This window comes from Barbus barbus (assembly GCF_936440315.1).
Source record: "Barbus barbus genome assembly, chromosome: 42".
NCBI lineage: Eukaryota > Metazoa > Chordata > Actinopteri > Cypriniformes > Cyprinidae > Barbus > Barbus barbus.
The window spans coordinates 2,039,387-2,056,088 of record NC_136720.1 but is presented as its reverse complement, the minus strand read 5'-3'; the positions used below and the strand labels follow the sequence as shown (position 1 = coordinate 2,056,088).

Below are 16,702 nucleotides of genomic sequence, written 5' to 3'. Positions count from 1 at the left end.
TAGTTGGCATCTGCAGATAGCACAGCGGATTGTTTACAGACAGTGGTTTCTGGAAGTATTCCTGGGCCCATTTAGTAATGTCAATAACAGAATCATGCAGATGAGTGATGCAGTGTCGTCTGAGGGCCAGAAGACCACAGGCATCCAACAAAGGTCTTCGGCCTTGTCCCTTACGCACAGAGATTTCTACAGTTTCTCTGAATCTTTTGATGTTATGCACTGTAGATGATGAGATTTGCAAAGTCTTTAAAAACAACGTTCTTCAACGTCAAATTGCAAAGTATTCCACAATCCTTTTATGCACTCTTTCTCAGATTGGAGAGCCTCTGCCCATCTTTACTTCTGAGAGACTGCCTCCCTACAACATCCCTTTTATGTTACAGACCTGATGTCAATTAACTTAAATAGTTGCTAGGTGTTCTCCCTGCTGAATCTTTTCAAAATGTATTGCTTTTTCAGCCCTTTGTTGCCACCGTGCCAACTTTTTTTAAACCTGTAGCGGGCATCAAATTTGAAATTAGCTCATTTAGTGGATAAGTGTAAAATTTCTCCCTTTAAATATTTGTAAATTTCTCCCTTTAAATACTTTTATCTTTAAATATTTGTTCTATTGTGAATAAAATATTGGCTCATATGATTTGAAAGTCTTTTAGTTTTCATTTTATTCAAATTTAAACAACGTCCTAACAAGTTTGTTTTTTTTGTAAAATGCAACTTCATAATTGTCTTTTTTTTTCAATCATAGAATTATTGTAACACCTAAAATACATTGGGTGTAAAAAGTGTTTGTTTCAGACAGTTGAAGGGTGGGTACATTGTGTGCACATGATCAGGATGGTACCACCTCCGCCTCATTTTGAGCCAGGAAAAACCCGGAGTAGGCCTATTTTAATAAAGAAACGTGCAAATCTTACTGTTTTACATTGATATTTTTCATAATGTAAATGATGAATGGAAGATGGAAATGTCTCTCTCATTAGGGCTGCCCCCTAATAGTCAACTAACCGTTAGTCGACCAAAATTTTATTAGTCGCAAAGAACAAAATCCACAGTCGATGTCATGCAGTCCTTGACGAACAGATCATGAACGGCTAGTCTATGGTAATATAGTACATCCGGTAGGACATCAAAAACGCTCGCTTATCATCTGAAATATGTAAGTATTAGCAATTGTACATGGCCACTCAATCTAATGTTAACCTAGAGAAATGTGCGCTGTTCAAGTGTCTGTGCGGAGTGTGGAAGCTGAACAGTAACGCTCACTGCAGGACAGATGGAGGCACCAGTGCTCTCTTGCTCTTAAATACTCACTAATTTTTGGTCATACAAATAAGAGTAATACATATTTAAAATCTGTGAAGACTCTACATTTATTTGTGTGCACTTACAATAACAACAAAACGTGCTTTTGTAAAATAATGAAAGCAAACACGAATCGCTTTCTGCCATCTCGGTCTGTGAACTTGAGCGCGGAACTCCATGTATCTTTGCCTCACACATTAAAAATATATCTTTAGAGAGTGAAATGTCTACTTTCAAATGAACCCATTCAAATCGAAAAAAAAGATCCGATTATGTAATCCGTGAAACATGCATACAGGCGCATCCACTACTGCGGAGATGATGAGTCAGTGTGGCCGATTTCATCTCTTAAGACGAAAACAAAGAAAGCACTAGTTTATCAAATTATTAAAATGTTAATGCAGTCTCTGTACTGTTTTTCACTGACACATTCATAATCATTAGCTTCTGCCGGTGTGGCTTTATGCATGTGTGCTTGAGCGCTTATTAGGCTATGTAGGCAATTAAAGGCTCATCATAATGATTTAAATGGTTTATCAATAAACGTGATTAGTCGGCTAATGCTTAAAATGAACGACTACTAGTTGACCAGAAAAATCCTTAGTCGAGGGCAGCCCTATCTCTTGTCTACTTGTCATTCAGTCGACTGAAATGCTTCTTAATTCCAGGTGTAGACAGGGCCTTGGTGTATTTATTCAATAGACCAAACTCATTCACTGCGTAATTCATTGTTTTAATCCATTTACTTTATTGTAATTCAAACTTTATTCCCTCCTGCTACCTTTCTCCAACTTTATTTTCTCCATTGCAGCAGCAGCTTATTTTGTCAGAACCAATGAAGCCCCTTTCTCCCCTCTGCCCAATACTTATACACTGACACAGCCAAATCTGTTCACCATTATTCATAAGAAAATAGGTGAAATTGTGACACTGGGATTAATTTGTATTTGTCTCTTTTTCCCCTTAGACCTGATGGTGCTGAAAAAGGAGAGTCAAGAACTAAATGAAGTTGAAGAGAAAAATCAATATGAGATGCACCATGATTTCATGACTGGGGAAAAGCCTAGACAGACTGAGAAGATTTCCTCACGAAAAAGAGCTCAGGAGACCAAACCTAACAGTTCTAATGGAACACAAAAACAAAACCTTGAAATCCACAACAGTGTTCACGCTGGAGGGCAGATGTTTGCATGTGATCAGTGTGGAAATAGTTTCTCAGACATGAAATGCCTTAAAGTGCATGTAATAAGTCACTCTGTAGAGAAACCTTTCATGTGTCACCAGTGTGGAAATACTTTCCAATTCAATAAATACCTTAAGACTCACATGAGAGTTCACACAGAAGAGAGGCCTTTCACCTGCAAACAGTGTGGAAAGAGCTTCTCACAAAAAGTAAATCTCAACACTCACTTGAAAGTTCACACTGGAGAGAAGCCGTTCACATGTGATCAGTGTGAAAAGAGTTTCAGTCGTAAAGGAGCCCTTAATACCCACATGAGAATTCACACTGGAGAGAGACCTTACAACTGCAAGCTGTGTGGGAAGAGTTTCTCATTAAAAGGAAATCTTAAGATTCACATGAGAGTTCACAATGGAGAGAAGCCCTTTGTATGCGATCAGTGTGGAAAGAGTTTCAGATGTAAAGAATCACTTAATTGCCACATGAATTTTCACTCGAGGGAAACCTGTTTTATATGTCATCAGTGTGGAAGGAGTTTTACAGACAGAAATCATCTTAAGAATCATGTAACGACTCACACTGGAGAGAAGCCCAACATGTGCCATCACTGTGGAAAGAGTTTCACCAAGCAAGCATACCTTAAGAATCACATTAGAGTTCACACCGGAGAGAAGCCTTTCACCTGCGAACAGTGTGGAAAGAGCTTCACCATTAAAGGAAACCTTCAGGCTCACATGAGAGTTCACTCTGGAGAGAAGCCATTCACCTGCCATCATTGTGGAAAGAGTTTCGGATTTAAAGGAAACTTTAACAGTCATATGAGGTTTCATGTGTAAAATTTATTCTCCCATCACATTTAGAGATGCATCTGCAGAGGCATGTGCTTGTGAGACCCTTTGTGTGGAAGGAGTTTTAAATGACATAAAATTAGTAGTGATTGCAAGACCTGAATTGAGTGTCAGATAAGGATAAGGGACACATACAAAATGTGCAGTGCATGGGGTCCTCCAGGACAGGTTTTTTTTTTATGTTTTTTTGTTTCAGTGAAGCTTGGCTTCCATCAGAATAAACTGAATATGCTTGCTTTGCTCCACTCACTCTGTGCTGTAAAGCAGTGGTTCCCAACCTGGGGGTCGCTAAAGATTTACAAGGGGTCGCCAAGCTCACTATAGTTTGACCACAAGATGAAATTCCCAACAGTTAGTGCTACCGTTTAATATTCTGTATTATCATTAAAACCATTTGTGACCCTGGACCACAAAACCAGTCTTAAGTGTCAATTTTTCTAAATTGAGATTTATAAATAGATTTAATAAATAATCTTTCCATTGGTGTATGGGTTGTTAGGATATGACAATATTTGTCTGAGATACAACTATTTGAAAATCTGGAATCTGAGGATGCAAAAAAATCTAAATATTGAGAAAATCTCCTTTAAAGTTGTTCAATTGAAGTTCTTAGCAATGCATATTACTAATCAAAAATGAAGTTTTGATATATTTACTGTAGGAAATTTACTAAATATCTTCATGGAACATGATCTTTACTTAATATCCTAATGATTTTTGGCATAAAAAAAATGGATAATTTTGACCCATACAATGTATTTTTGGCTATTGCTACAAATATACCCCAGCGACTTAAGACTGCTTTGTGGTCCAGGGTCACATTTGTTTATCAGGATTATAAAAACTCACTAAATGCTGTCCGATATTAAGCAAAGGTAGTAACAATCTCACACAGTCGCAGCATGCAGCGTAGGTTTCGTTTTGTTTGAAAATATGGCAGAAAGCAGTGAAAGGTTTTACAGAGGGAAACAGTTGCTGGTCCACATTGACTTTGATAGTAGGAAAAAATCCTATGGAAGTCAATGGGGACCAGCAACTGTTTCTTCAAAATAGCATTTATGTTCAGCAGAAGAAAGAAACTCACTCAAACAACTTTTGAGTAAATGATTAGGACAGAATTGACAGACAGATGACAGAATTTTTATTTCTGGGGAACTATTCCTTTAACGTTAATAAAACAACAAAACGCAAAGAGAAAAATCACTCTCTATTCTTGACTGAAAAACGTTAATACAGTTGCTTTAGGAATTAGTCTATATGGTTTTTTATTTTTAGATTTGTTCATTCATTTCTTGAATGCTCCTGCTAAATACACCTTTTTTGTCAAAACTTTATTTAGATAAAATAGGGGGCTAGATGAACAAATTCAGAATGGGTTTAGAGATGACAAAACCAGGCAAATCCAACCTGGTTTAAATCAGATTCAGAGAGCTCACAACAGTCAATAGGACTATAAATATTTCAATGTTCTGTCATCTCAGTGTGATCCAGAGTATGTGATTAACTCTGGAGCGCAGACACCTGAAAGTCACACGGAACATGGAGAGCATCAACTTGATTCTTTTCTCTGCTGAAGATTAAGAGATATTGTATTCTTATAAATGTAATTGTGACATGCTGCCTGTGTATGCTTTTGTTTTAATGGACTTTTAGTTTTGTCTTTCCTTTGTTCCATTAGTCACTGTGGCTATTCTTTAATTAGTCTCATTAATGGGTCATGTTTAGTTCCAGACCGTCTGTCGTTTCTGTTGAGAGCTAGTGTTGTGTTCTCCATGCTGTATTGTTGAGGCTGTTTTCTATTGGATTTCCTGAATTTACTTTTGTTTAATAAATGAGTTTACTTTAATAATCTTATTCTGCCTTCATCTTCATTGGACTCAAAACATTCCGACCATGAAAAGAAAGATGGAAATCACCTCCATTATTGTGGCGCCGATGAACAATTGTGGGTTTGGTTCTCACCTTATTGATGAACTGGAATTGTAGTCTGCGATTTAAAGCTGCAAATTCTTTCATTAACTTCAGCTGCCTCCATAATAATTCTCTGATACTTATAAGTGAAAATCAAGGAATGGCATAAATTACAAATTTATTAGGCAGAATATTAGCGCAAGTGGGGTTCTCCATTATCTTGCACATGGTGTAAGCGTGCTCCGGCCTGGAAAGTTTAGTGCAAGTGTGAGTGCAGGCCAGCCTTACCCTGAAAGAAAACTTAGAAGCAGATGTTAGGTTTTTACATAAAGACTTAAAGGGGCCATATGATGCTATTTTAAAGATCATTATTTTGTGTATTTGGTGTAACAGAATATGCTGACATGCTTTAATGTTATTGTAGTTCCTCTATGCCCCGCCTCGCTGTCGTTTTCTACAAAGCCCCTCCTTCCAACAAGTGCAGTCTGCTCTGATTGGCCAGCTGACAGTGCATTGTGATTGGCCGAACACCACAAGCACGCGTTGGAAATATAACGCCTCTTACCATAATCGCGAGCTTCAGCTTTCAAGTTAGTTTTACCATCAGTTCAAGCCCGAGAGGGAAACAGAGTCACATTACAGACACAGTGATGATGCTCGTATGTATTTGCAAACAAGCCACGCTTAAGACGATTCCTGACGGGCTGTACACTCTGCTGTGATGTGACCTTGTTCTTCTCTCATACACACACACACACGACGTGCAAAACTCCGCATTTGAACAGTCAGTAGCAAATACTTGAACTAATAACAAAACATACTTACAGTCGCTGATTCAGAAGCGTCAGATTTTCATAGCAAAGTCAGAATTGACCCTTTTTTTTAGTCATAGTCTTTGTGCAGCCAGCCTTGTACTCTCCTAGGTTCACGAAACTGTCGTCCATAAAATGCGTTGCACAAATTTGAACATTTGGGTTGTGCTGTTCTGTTCTGTTACAAATCTTAACCAATGATTCCTAATTGTATCTACTTTCGGAAGGCCAAATAAAGTGCTTTTGCATAGAAGCACACAGCGTCTCCCTGACACAGCTGCATCAACACTACTGCGGTTACTGAAACCATGCCTTCTTTCTTTGCGTGAACATTTCGGCGGCATTATGCAAATATTTCCACATCATGACGTGGACATGTGGGGGCGTTTTAACCCGGTCTGGATCAGCCTTCTCTTTTAGATAGAATAAATCCCTTTGCGGGAGATTTTGAGCTTTGTTACTCTGCAGATCTTATACATGAACAAACAGCTACATAACACACTAAAGAAAAGGAAAACAAGAAATCGCATTATATGACCCCTTTAAAGACTTCATCAGCGATATTCTTATATGCCAAAGATTTGCAAAAAAAAATAAAAATTTATCCTTTTCACATAAAAAAAAAAAACACACATACTTGATCAGTCATAGGTGCTCTGTTTATTTGTGAAGACAGGAATACACAAAACAACTCCATTATGGCTTTTATCATTAGGACTTCATTAGTCCAAATGTGTCCACATTTAACACGATAGAAGAATACTAGGGCTAGGCAAGTTAACGCATTACCCAGCAAACACAAAACGTTTTTACAACTTTTCACAACGTTGTATTTTGGTTGCAATTAGGTAATGTTGTGGGGGGGTGCTTTGTTGAAATTTTATAGGTGGCGCTATCGAGCCATTTTACCTCTCTCGATCCTGAAACACATAATAGATGTAAATTTCCGTCAGTTCGCAAAGTTTCAGAGCGTGTTTTGGCTCTCAAAAATGTGATTCACTTTGAAGAAGAAGAAGAATAAACAGCAATTCCAAGATGTTCCTCGCACCATTGGTGCTTGTGCCCTATTGAGCTGAAAGTTAGAGCTGATGGAACACGGCCTTGAAGGGTCTCGGTCTGAGTGTCTTCTGAAATATCTAGACTGAGGTTTTTCTCCCAGGACATCTTCAAATTGTTGGATAGGAGTTGTTAAGTTTCAAAATTGGGATATTGCTTTTAATGTAATACCATTCCTGTACCTTTCTAAAGAAATGAGAAGGGGGTAATCCAAGAAATCGCTCCTTTTTTTAAAAAAACTCGTCACTGAGGAAAACTGCAATTTTTTAACAGAATGAGTTTGCAAATAATGTTTCGGTTTGCTTAGATATGTGACTCTCTCCTGTGTGAATTCTCATGAATCTTTAGGTTCCTCTTTACTGTGAAGCTCTTTCCACACTGAGGGCAGGTGAAAGGTTTCTCTCCGGTGTGAACTCTTATGTGATTCTCCAGGTTTGCATTGTTTTTTAAACTCTTTCCACAGTGATGGCACATGAAAGGCTTTTCTCCGATGTGAATTAGAGATTTAATTAGGTTAGAGACTCCAGTTAGTCGATGTATAGTAAAATACTGTAGGAACTAGATTTTCTTTAAATTACATTAAGGCTTCTGGAGTCGTTTTTGTGAGAGAATTTTACTTCCGCATCTGAAACGCGCCAAAACCGGAAGTGACGCATCAAAATGGAGAGCGGTCCATTTAAACCACAGGAAAACAATGGATCGCAATGACCTGGACCCGATGAAGCTACTTTGTGTACCGAAGCATCTCATGTGAAACTCATATCGCCTGGATGATAATCCTCCGGTGTAAAGTGATCGCTAAATTACACCGCAGTGTTTGAAGCAGATGCATTAGAGAAGTCCCGTCTCTTCAGCTGCACTAACACACCGAGGCCCGGAAGATACCGTCCTATTTCTTGTTAGGAAACCTGTGGACTCGATGTCCTGACAGGCTGGAGTTTGTGCAACCTCCACAAACACAATAATTTACCATGACAATGATAAATTGAAATAAAAATAACTACCGAAAACACACTGACTCACGCACGCTCTAAGCAGAGCGCGGCACACGACTCCCTTATGTGACGTAATATGACGCGATGTTGAAAAAAGCGTTTTTTGAGAACTGTCAAGGAAAGCCTCACTTTTTTATCTAAATTTGTGCCCTCGCGTCTTGTAAACATTTTCAAATCCTGCATTAACGGTTCATATATTTTCATACAAGGTTATATATTCATTTGAATTCTTTTTTTTACCTGCAATATGCACTTTAAAGCACATATTCTGCATGACCATATTCTACATCCCTGATCCTACCCAGTGCCTAAACTCAACAACTACTGCACTAAATATTAATAAGCAGCAAATTATGAGTTTAGTGGAGCAAAAGCTGCAGTTAATGATTTGTTAATAGTGAGAACTGGCTCTGACTCTGTCTGTGTGGTCATGTGATCTGGAGGTAAGGGTGTGCGATATTGACAATAAATAATATCTCGATATTTTCTGGGATTTTATGGATAGCGATGATTAGATGATATTTTGGTGTGTTATTGTGCTGGTAACTTAAGGATTGCTGTGGACAGCTGACTCCTAAAGTTTCTGATATTATTCATATTCTGTGTGGTGTTCATACTGATAGAAATTTTAAACTAAAGTTTAAACTGATTTTTACATTTTATGGGCATTTTTACCTTTATAAAGCCATTTTTTCTAAAAGTGTCCATTATCTTTTGAGTCAAATTCTTCCATTTTACCAGTGAATTAGAATAATAAGACATTTGGGCTGGCATGAATGCATTTAACCTGCAATTACAAATGCATAAATAATGCTTTGATATATTAAACATAAAACGTTGAATACTGATATTTGAAATGATTTAAAACATTAAAAAAAGAGTCAGTAGGTTGCAGCAAGTCTCTGTTAATAAGTGAGTCATTGCGACTGAACCGAATCATTTAAACAGTTGATTCATTCAGGAACGAGTCATGTTGCTCAGAGACACAAAACTGTGCTGTAGCTGTGTTTGGAATTATTTTTGTTGGTGAAATAGAGCAAAAACAGGCAATATGGTGTCTAAAAGAGACCAAAGTCTCTTAATTAACTTATTGTTTATTGAACTGTTGTAAAAAAAAAAAGACAAAACGAAATCAATATCACATTTGTAACCATGGCAATTTAAAAAAAAAAAAAAAAACACACTCTTCGTGTGAAATTGATTAACTATATGAAGTGGTATAAATATATACATTTTCTGCCCCCATGTCTTGAATTTGTGATCATTCTAAATGTATTTTAATAGACTGAATCATGCCATGAAAGCACACGCACTCGTCTAGACTTCACATAATATAAGCATGCTCGCTGTAGCGGTGTTTTGAATGGTTTTTGCAAAATACTCAATAATGTCAAATTGCACATCGTTAAAACAACAATTATGATATTATCGGCACAGCCCTATTTGAAGGAGGCGCTCTGAAAGAAGGGTGGGATCTTTTCAAAGCTAGCTAGTATCAATATGTGTGTCTTTTTTAGTAAAAACAGTAAATCCAAGCAAATATACAAATCAAATATATGCGTAATTATCATGATTAGAAGATCTGGTCTCACATTAACTGGGCCGTATTCAGTGATGTATGAAGAACAGAGCCCTGAACTATTAGCCACAGTCTGGAAAATCTGTCATTAAGACACACAGTATATTTCACTCACCGGCTGACGTGTGGATCACTGATGATTCTCACAGGAGGCTGTTTAATATCACACAGAGACACTGAGGAATCATGATAAACCCCAAATCCAGCACAGAGGGGTTCAGTGAATGTAGTGTTGAATGTGTGTAAGTGTGTGAGTGTGTGTGTGTCAGAGACGCTGTAGAAGGACAGAGAGCCGGTCGACACGTCCACATACACTCCTACTCTCTTAGAGGATGACCGGTCAGCAGGTATATCAGTTCTGTTATTATTGTGACGGACATAGAATCTGTTTTTAGAGCAGAACAGACTCCAGGATTTGTCATTGGATCCAAACATACAGTCACTCCATCCTTTCCTGCCGATTCCTTTATATGACACTGATATAACAGCATAATCTCCGCTCCATTCAGTCTCCCAGTAACAGCGTCCAGTCAGACTCTCAACACACAGAACCAGAGGAAGCTCATCAAATCTCTCTGGATGATCAGGATACGGCTGACGCTTATACGCACATGTGATCTTCTTGTTCTCATCAGACAGAATGAGTCGAGTGTGTGCTGTGTTTGGATCCAGTGTGAGATCACAGGCATCTGAACACAAGAAGAGAGAAACATCAAGAACAACACAACAGTGAAGATGTCTGTGTGTGTTTACAGCTAAAGTCCAAACTGTCCTCACTCTTCACAAATGTGTTCATTAATATAGTGAAAGCTGTTGAAGAGCGACTAGTGATTCAGATCTCACTAGCAGTGCTGGTCCTAGACTTCTGGAGCCCAAACAAAACCCTGTCAGGCCTAAAACAGTGCAGACTAGTGTTGTGTAAAGCAGCGGTTGTGGGTTTATCATGCACACAAGTCAAGGCAGCTTTATTTCTAGAACGCTTTCTACAGTACAGATTGTTTCAGAGCAGTAAACCAGGTTTGTGACACGACATTTTTATCATCTACATTGAGCATTATCAATCAGCATTTTAAGAGCTTTTAAAAATAAATATATAATTGTTAAAATTGGGGAAATGATTTGTAGATGGCAAGGAAAGACAACAGTTTGAAATGACTAGTTATCTTTGTTTTCTGCTCATGATGAGAGTGTCTTGATTATGTTTGTTTTAAGCAAAATATAAAAATGCAGATTCAAGAAGAAAACTCTGAACCCCATTCAGTATCTTTCAGTCACATGACCTTCTGCCTTACATATGTATCTAAATATCAGAAATAATAATAGCTTGATAAAACATCTGATCGCATCTCTTAATATTCATATCTAATTGGGCTCAACCCAGTATTTGTATTTAAAGAAAGATTCTCAGAATCCACTGGTCTTTAGCTCTGAGGACCCAATATCCCGACTATTGCTGCCTTTTATTTGTATTTTTTTTTTTACAAAGCATTACTGCTGCCCAGCTGGAAATGAGTATAAATATACACACATTTAGCAGACCTCCACTGGAAAGGAAATATTAACACAAATATATACAGAGGTCCAGTCTCTATATGTCTTTCTATTGTAGTGTAATTGAATCCTCCTGCTTTAGACTGATGGTGGTTGTTGTTAAAGCTGACAGGAGTCACACACAGCTTCAGGACTGAACAGAAATATACTCATTAAAATACATCAGTGACGGCTGCTGGGACATTTTCTAGGCAGGACTGAACCACATCCAACTCTTTTAGCAAACATCTGAAATTATTTAATGCTACACAGTTAAAGAAAAAGTTAACCGAAGACAGAATTTAAAAAAACTTGAAACATATTTTAAATAAATATTATTGATTGGTTATTGTTTGGTCAAGTTCAGGATAAAGTTTGAGGATGTTTCTCCAAGCTTTTTTCAGGGTAAACTAAAAATACTTAATTTTCATAATTTATGAATAAAGTGCAACAACAACAACAACTGAGAGATTATATATAGATATTAGGACTGCCACTAACAACTATTTTTATTTCAATTAATTTATTGACAAATTTATCGATTAATCTAAACAATTAATTTCACACACAAAAAAAATCAACAATTGTACTTATTTCTATGAAATGTCTATGAAATCCTTGTTTTAGAGCAAAAGTAAAGTGCAGCATAGAGTGTAAGAAGCAAGTGTCCATCTCAGTCCAAATCACTGAAATCAAAGTTCAGTATTATAGTGTAAGAATGACAACATATCCACGTGTTCTAGTCTAATAATAATAACATTATCATCAAAAAACACTTTTTAAAGGACCAGAATTTATTTAGGAGAAAAATGTAAATGTGCAATATTTCTGAGAAAAAAAAAGACATAAAAAAAAATAAAATCAATTAATTGGAGATGCTTTTGATTATTAAAATTGAATGGAACCGATGTTCATAAAATCTCATTATATGCCGATGATGTGTTGCTATATATCTCTGATCCGGCTGTTTCTTTGCCCGAAGCTCTGAGAATTATTAACTCCTTTAGCCTCTTCTCCGGCTATAAATTGAATATAAATAAAAGCGAGTTATTTCCAATAAATTTTAAAATTTCTGATTTACCAATGTGTACTTCGATGTTTAAAGTCGCTTCTCATAGTTTTAAATACTTAGGAGTAACAATTACACGTAAGTGTTTAGATCTATTCAAGGCTCATTTTACTACACTCCTCCAACGAGTCCAGAAAGATTTTACTCGCTGGTCGGCTCTTCCCCTTTCATTAGCTGGACGTGTGAATTCAGTGAAGATGAACGTTTTACCTAGATTTCTGTATTTATTTCAATGTGTACCAATTTTTATACCCAAATCTTTCTTTAAGACTCTAAATCAACACATCTCATCTTTTATTTGGAACAAAGGACCAGCCAGAATTCGTAGAGAAATACTTCAGAAACCAAAGCTTGAGGGTGGGCTTGCCCTCCCTAATTTCTTATTTTACTACCGGGCAGCAAATATACACTCTACATTATTCTGGTTTCAAAGTCATTTTGGGCTCAGTGATTGGGTCCCATCTTGGGTCAGTATTGAAGAGTGTTCCTGTTCTCCTGCCTCGCCAGCCGCACTATTGTGTGGCCCTCTTACTACCATCTCGCGCTGTCCTTATGGTAATTCCATTGTCCGGCAATCGTTACGAATTTGGTCCCAATTTCGAACCCATTTTGGCCTTCAACGCTTACCAGTGGTTTCACCTATAAATCGCAACCCTTTATTCCCCCCTTCACTTAATTACAAGGCATTTAATAGTTGGCAGAGAGCCGGGATTTCAGTTGTCAATGATATTTACGTTGATAATGTTTTTCCCTGCTTTTCTCAGTTGAAACAAAAATTCTCCCTCTCTAGTGCACAATTTTTTAGATATTTACAGCTCCGAAATTTTGTTAAAAACTCATTCCCTGATTTTCCGAATCTACCTCCAAAATCTCCCCTTGATCAGATTCTTGAAGTAGCCTTAGATAAAAGGGGTGTGTTGTCTACGCTATACAGGCTGATTTCCTCCATCTCCACTTCCTCTCTCTCTTTTATTAAACAACAATGGGAGTCGGATCTCTCCCTCACATTTGATGACGAGACTTGGAACCAGATTCTGTCCCGAGTTCACACCTCCTCTATCTGTCAGTGCCGTATCTACCATTGAGGACACCGAGGTCATGTCCTCGGTATTTTTTCCCGAAATTTCAAATTAGTCAATCCAGCAGTGATGATCAATGCCAAACACAGAACCCGGTCCGTGTCCGAATCCATATATGTCGTCTGTATTTTCTCCCAATTAAATTCACATTCTCCGTCTAATCTCTCAGGTGAAATCTCCGCCTCTATCTGTCTTTGCAGGCAGCGGCACTTGACGTCACGTTACCTAGGCTACAGATTCAGAGAGGCGGGAAAGCCGTATGTTTTTTCACGTAAGCTAGTACATCGATCGTAGTGTGGTCTTGAGCGAAATGCAGACATGAAGAGGAACTTGCATCAAACTAAATTAAGTTTTAAAAAGCCAACAACAGAAGGGCAGGGAAAGAAGGTGAGCCTGTGTGTGTCAGTGGCAGACTGTTCAGCACTGTCAAGCGCTAAGTTTCATTTGTCATTAGAATCCACTGATCTATAATAGAGAACTGGATAGCTCATGACGTCATAAAAGTGAAGCCACCGCACCGGTGTGTGTGTGTGTGTGTGTGTGTGTGTGGGGGGGGGGGGGTTGAGTTAGAAAAAATGACCTCGGTATTTGAAAAATCCTGGCTATGGCCCTGCTATCTGTGCACGTCATAGTCTTATCCAATTAAAATTTATTCATCGAATTTACTGGACAAAAGTGAGGTTGGCAAAAATCAAGCCTGGTATTGATCCTCTCTGTGATCGTTGCCATCAGGCCCCTGCAGATTTAATACATATGTTTTGGTTATGTCCATCCATAACTTCTTTTTGCCTATCAATCTTTAATAGTTTTTCTTTAGTGACAAAGAAACAGATCGAACCTTGCCCTTTCTTCAAATGTCAATGGTTTGCCTGGAAATACTGCAAAGACGTTTGCCTTTTTAACACTATTAGCTAGACGGCGCATTCTTCTACTGTGGAAACAAAAATTCCCTCCATCATTCGATGACTGGATGAGAGATGTTTTGAGCTTCATTCATTTGGAAAAAATTAGATGTACATTAAAAGGCAACACTGGTATATTTTCTGAGATCCCTTCATTACTTTTTTTTCTGAATATGTCGGTACTTCCTCTAGAGTGTGTCAACCTAAGCATTAAGATGTTTTTATGATCATGGCTTGAATCTGGCTAGGAGTATGTGATTATATGTGTGGATACTTACATATTTATATGTATATACTTTCTAGCTGTAAGGTTCTGCTAGTGGAAGTAGAAGCATACATTTGATAAATGGTTGAAATGTCTAAACTTTAATGCTCCAACACATGCTATATTCGAGACATTATGCTGGACATTCTTTATTATTACAATATGTATTGTGTTTTTTCTATTTTATTTTTGTTTTATTTAGTTTGATTATTTTATTTTAGTTTTTTTTTTTCTCCTCTAAGGGGTGGGAGGGTGGGGGTGAAAAATATTTTTTCATGATTCTCCTGTATCTGTATCTTGTTATTATTATGAAAGTTCAATAAACAGATAAAAAAAAAATAAAAAAATGAATGGAACCATTAAAATGGAATCCAGAAAAGAATGGAAAACAGAATTTGGTAAAGATAAAACTATAAAACTCAATTAATTAGACAGGCTTTTAGATTAATACAATTTAATTTAACCATTAAAAGTATAGAAAAATAATTTTGTGGTAATAAAAATAGATTTAAGTGAACAATAGCCTTTAAAATGACTTCAAATACCTACATAATAGCAATAATGCAATAATAATTAGTTCAAATAAAGAATCAAAAGCAAGAAATCATATGGTTTTATTGAAGAAAACTGTTAAAATACATAATGTATTATAAAGAATAGAGCTAATGTAGATTACGCATTACAACAAAGGCCTGTTTTTACACATTACTGCGGGATCTAGTCCTTGTTTAATATTGACCAAGCACCATTTAATTCAAATGTCCACTTAATCTTTAATATTTGTCCATTTCTTTAGGACAGAAATGCTACAGCCGCTGTAATTAAATGATGTTTTATTAACAAAGTTCGGGAGGAGCACGTCAGATACTTAGCCTAATTAAACACAAGTGGTACGCAATCAAGTCAATCAACTCACGGACATAAATACAGCTGACAAACCTCCACTCATTTGACGGTCTATCAGCATTCGGTCCACACCTTTTGCTATTACATCACAGACTCCGCTTCTCCCGTCCAAACCACGAGACCTATGCTGGGAATCTTTTCGGATCCTCCGGCCAATCTGCCGGCCCCAGGATCGGTCTTTCTCCACCAGACACGGCCGCTGCTCTCTGCTCAACCAGCTACACGCTCTCCTCCACCGGCGTCTTAAGCCCGATTCTGACGGTAATTGTTTCTCAGTGGGACGTAAGTGATTTTCACCATATACAGGGGGTAGTTGGTGATTTAATTGCCGTCCGAATCCAAGACGCCTGTGTTTTTCTCTCACCACCTCCGTAAAAATCCCCGGCCGAATTATCTACAGTTTTTGACAAACACCAAGGTTGTGTGGTAATTTAATTGCCTTCCGAATCCACATCTCTGAGTTTACGAGAAGAAATCGATTCAAAATCAGCGTTTAACCCCTTTTTGAACACTCCCGAACACCGTACGTCTGTTGTACTTCGGTGTAATTTGCATAAATATTTTCTGAAATGCTGGAAAGTATTTAAAAGAATAATACTTCATAACTGCTCCACCACAGCGAGTGAAAGCAGAAAGAGAAGAAAAGCACGTAAACATTCGTAGTGGGTCTTTATTATGGCAGCGGCAAGTATGCAATACAATTTTAGAATGTGTATCATAAACGGATATACAACCATAGGACGTATCCCTATTCTAAACAGGAGATTAAATAATCAAATAATAAATAGGATTATACATTATAAAATATGCTTGGAATAATAAGAATATATTTTACATAATAATAAAAATAAATTATTTCTATTTACAGCACACAATCATGTGACTGGCCACGTGAGCAGCGGGTTCGCAGGATCACTGAAATCACTCCTCCACAGTGAATAAATTGCCGTCGAATCCATGAGTTTTATCACTGAGAGGTGATATGTAAATTAATCTTTACAGACGTCCATACGAGAAACAATTACCTTCCGAACCTGGCTTTATTCCTCAGATCGGAATGTAGATCGTATTCAAGCCTGAGGTAAACACTGATTAATTCCGACGCACCGTCCTCGCGGAAGGTAAACAAGCAGATTTACACGATCTTCCATCACCCCGCAAACCTCACTCCTAAATCCACTCCAGCCGCCACTAGATCGAGGAAAGCCCGAAATCGCCTCGCAGACACCACCATTGTCCCGCTAAAGACCCAGCTCTCCGCAAGTGTT

The 16,702-nt window shown here is 37.6% G+C and overlaps 1 protein-coding gene across 1 annotated transcript in view; it reads right to left on the bottom strand.

The window, feature by feature from the left end:
* Positions 1 to 9,794: 9,794 nt before the first annotated feature.
* The window catches only part of LOC306861448 (NACHT, LRR and PYD domains-containing protein 3-like), a gene marked incomplete at its 3' end in the record, with an annotated part of 38,914 nt that continues 32,006 nt past the window's right edge, over positions 9,795 to 16,702 (bottom strand). Inside the window, exon 9 of the mRNA XM_079403693.1 lies at positions 9,795 to 10,372. Coding sequence (XP_079259819.1) covers positions 9,795 to 10,372 — 578 coding nt within the window. The remainder of the gene's footprint in view (positions 10,373 to 16,702) is intronic.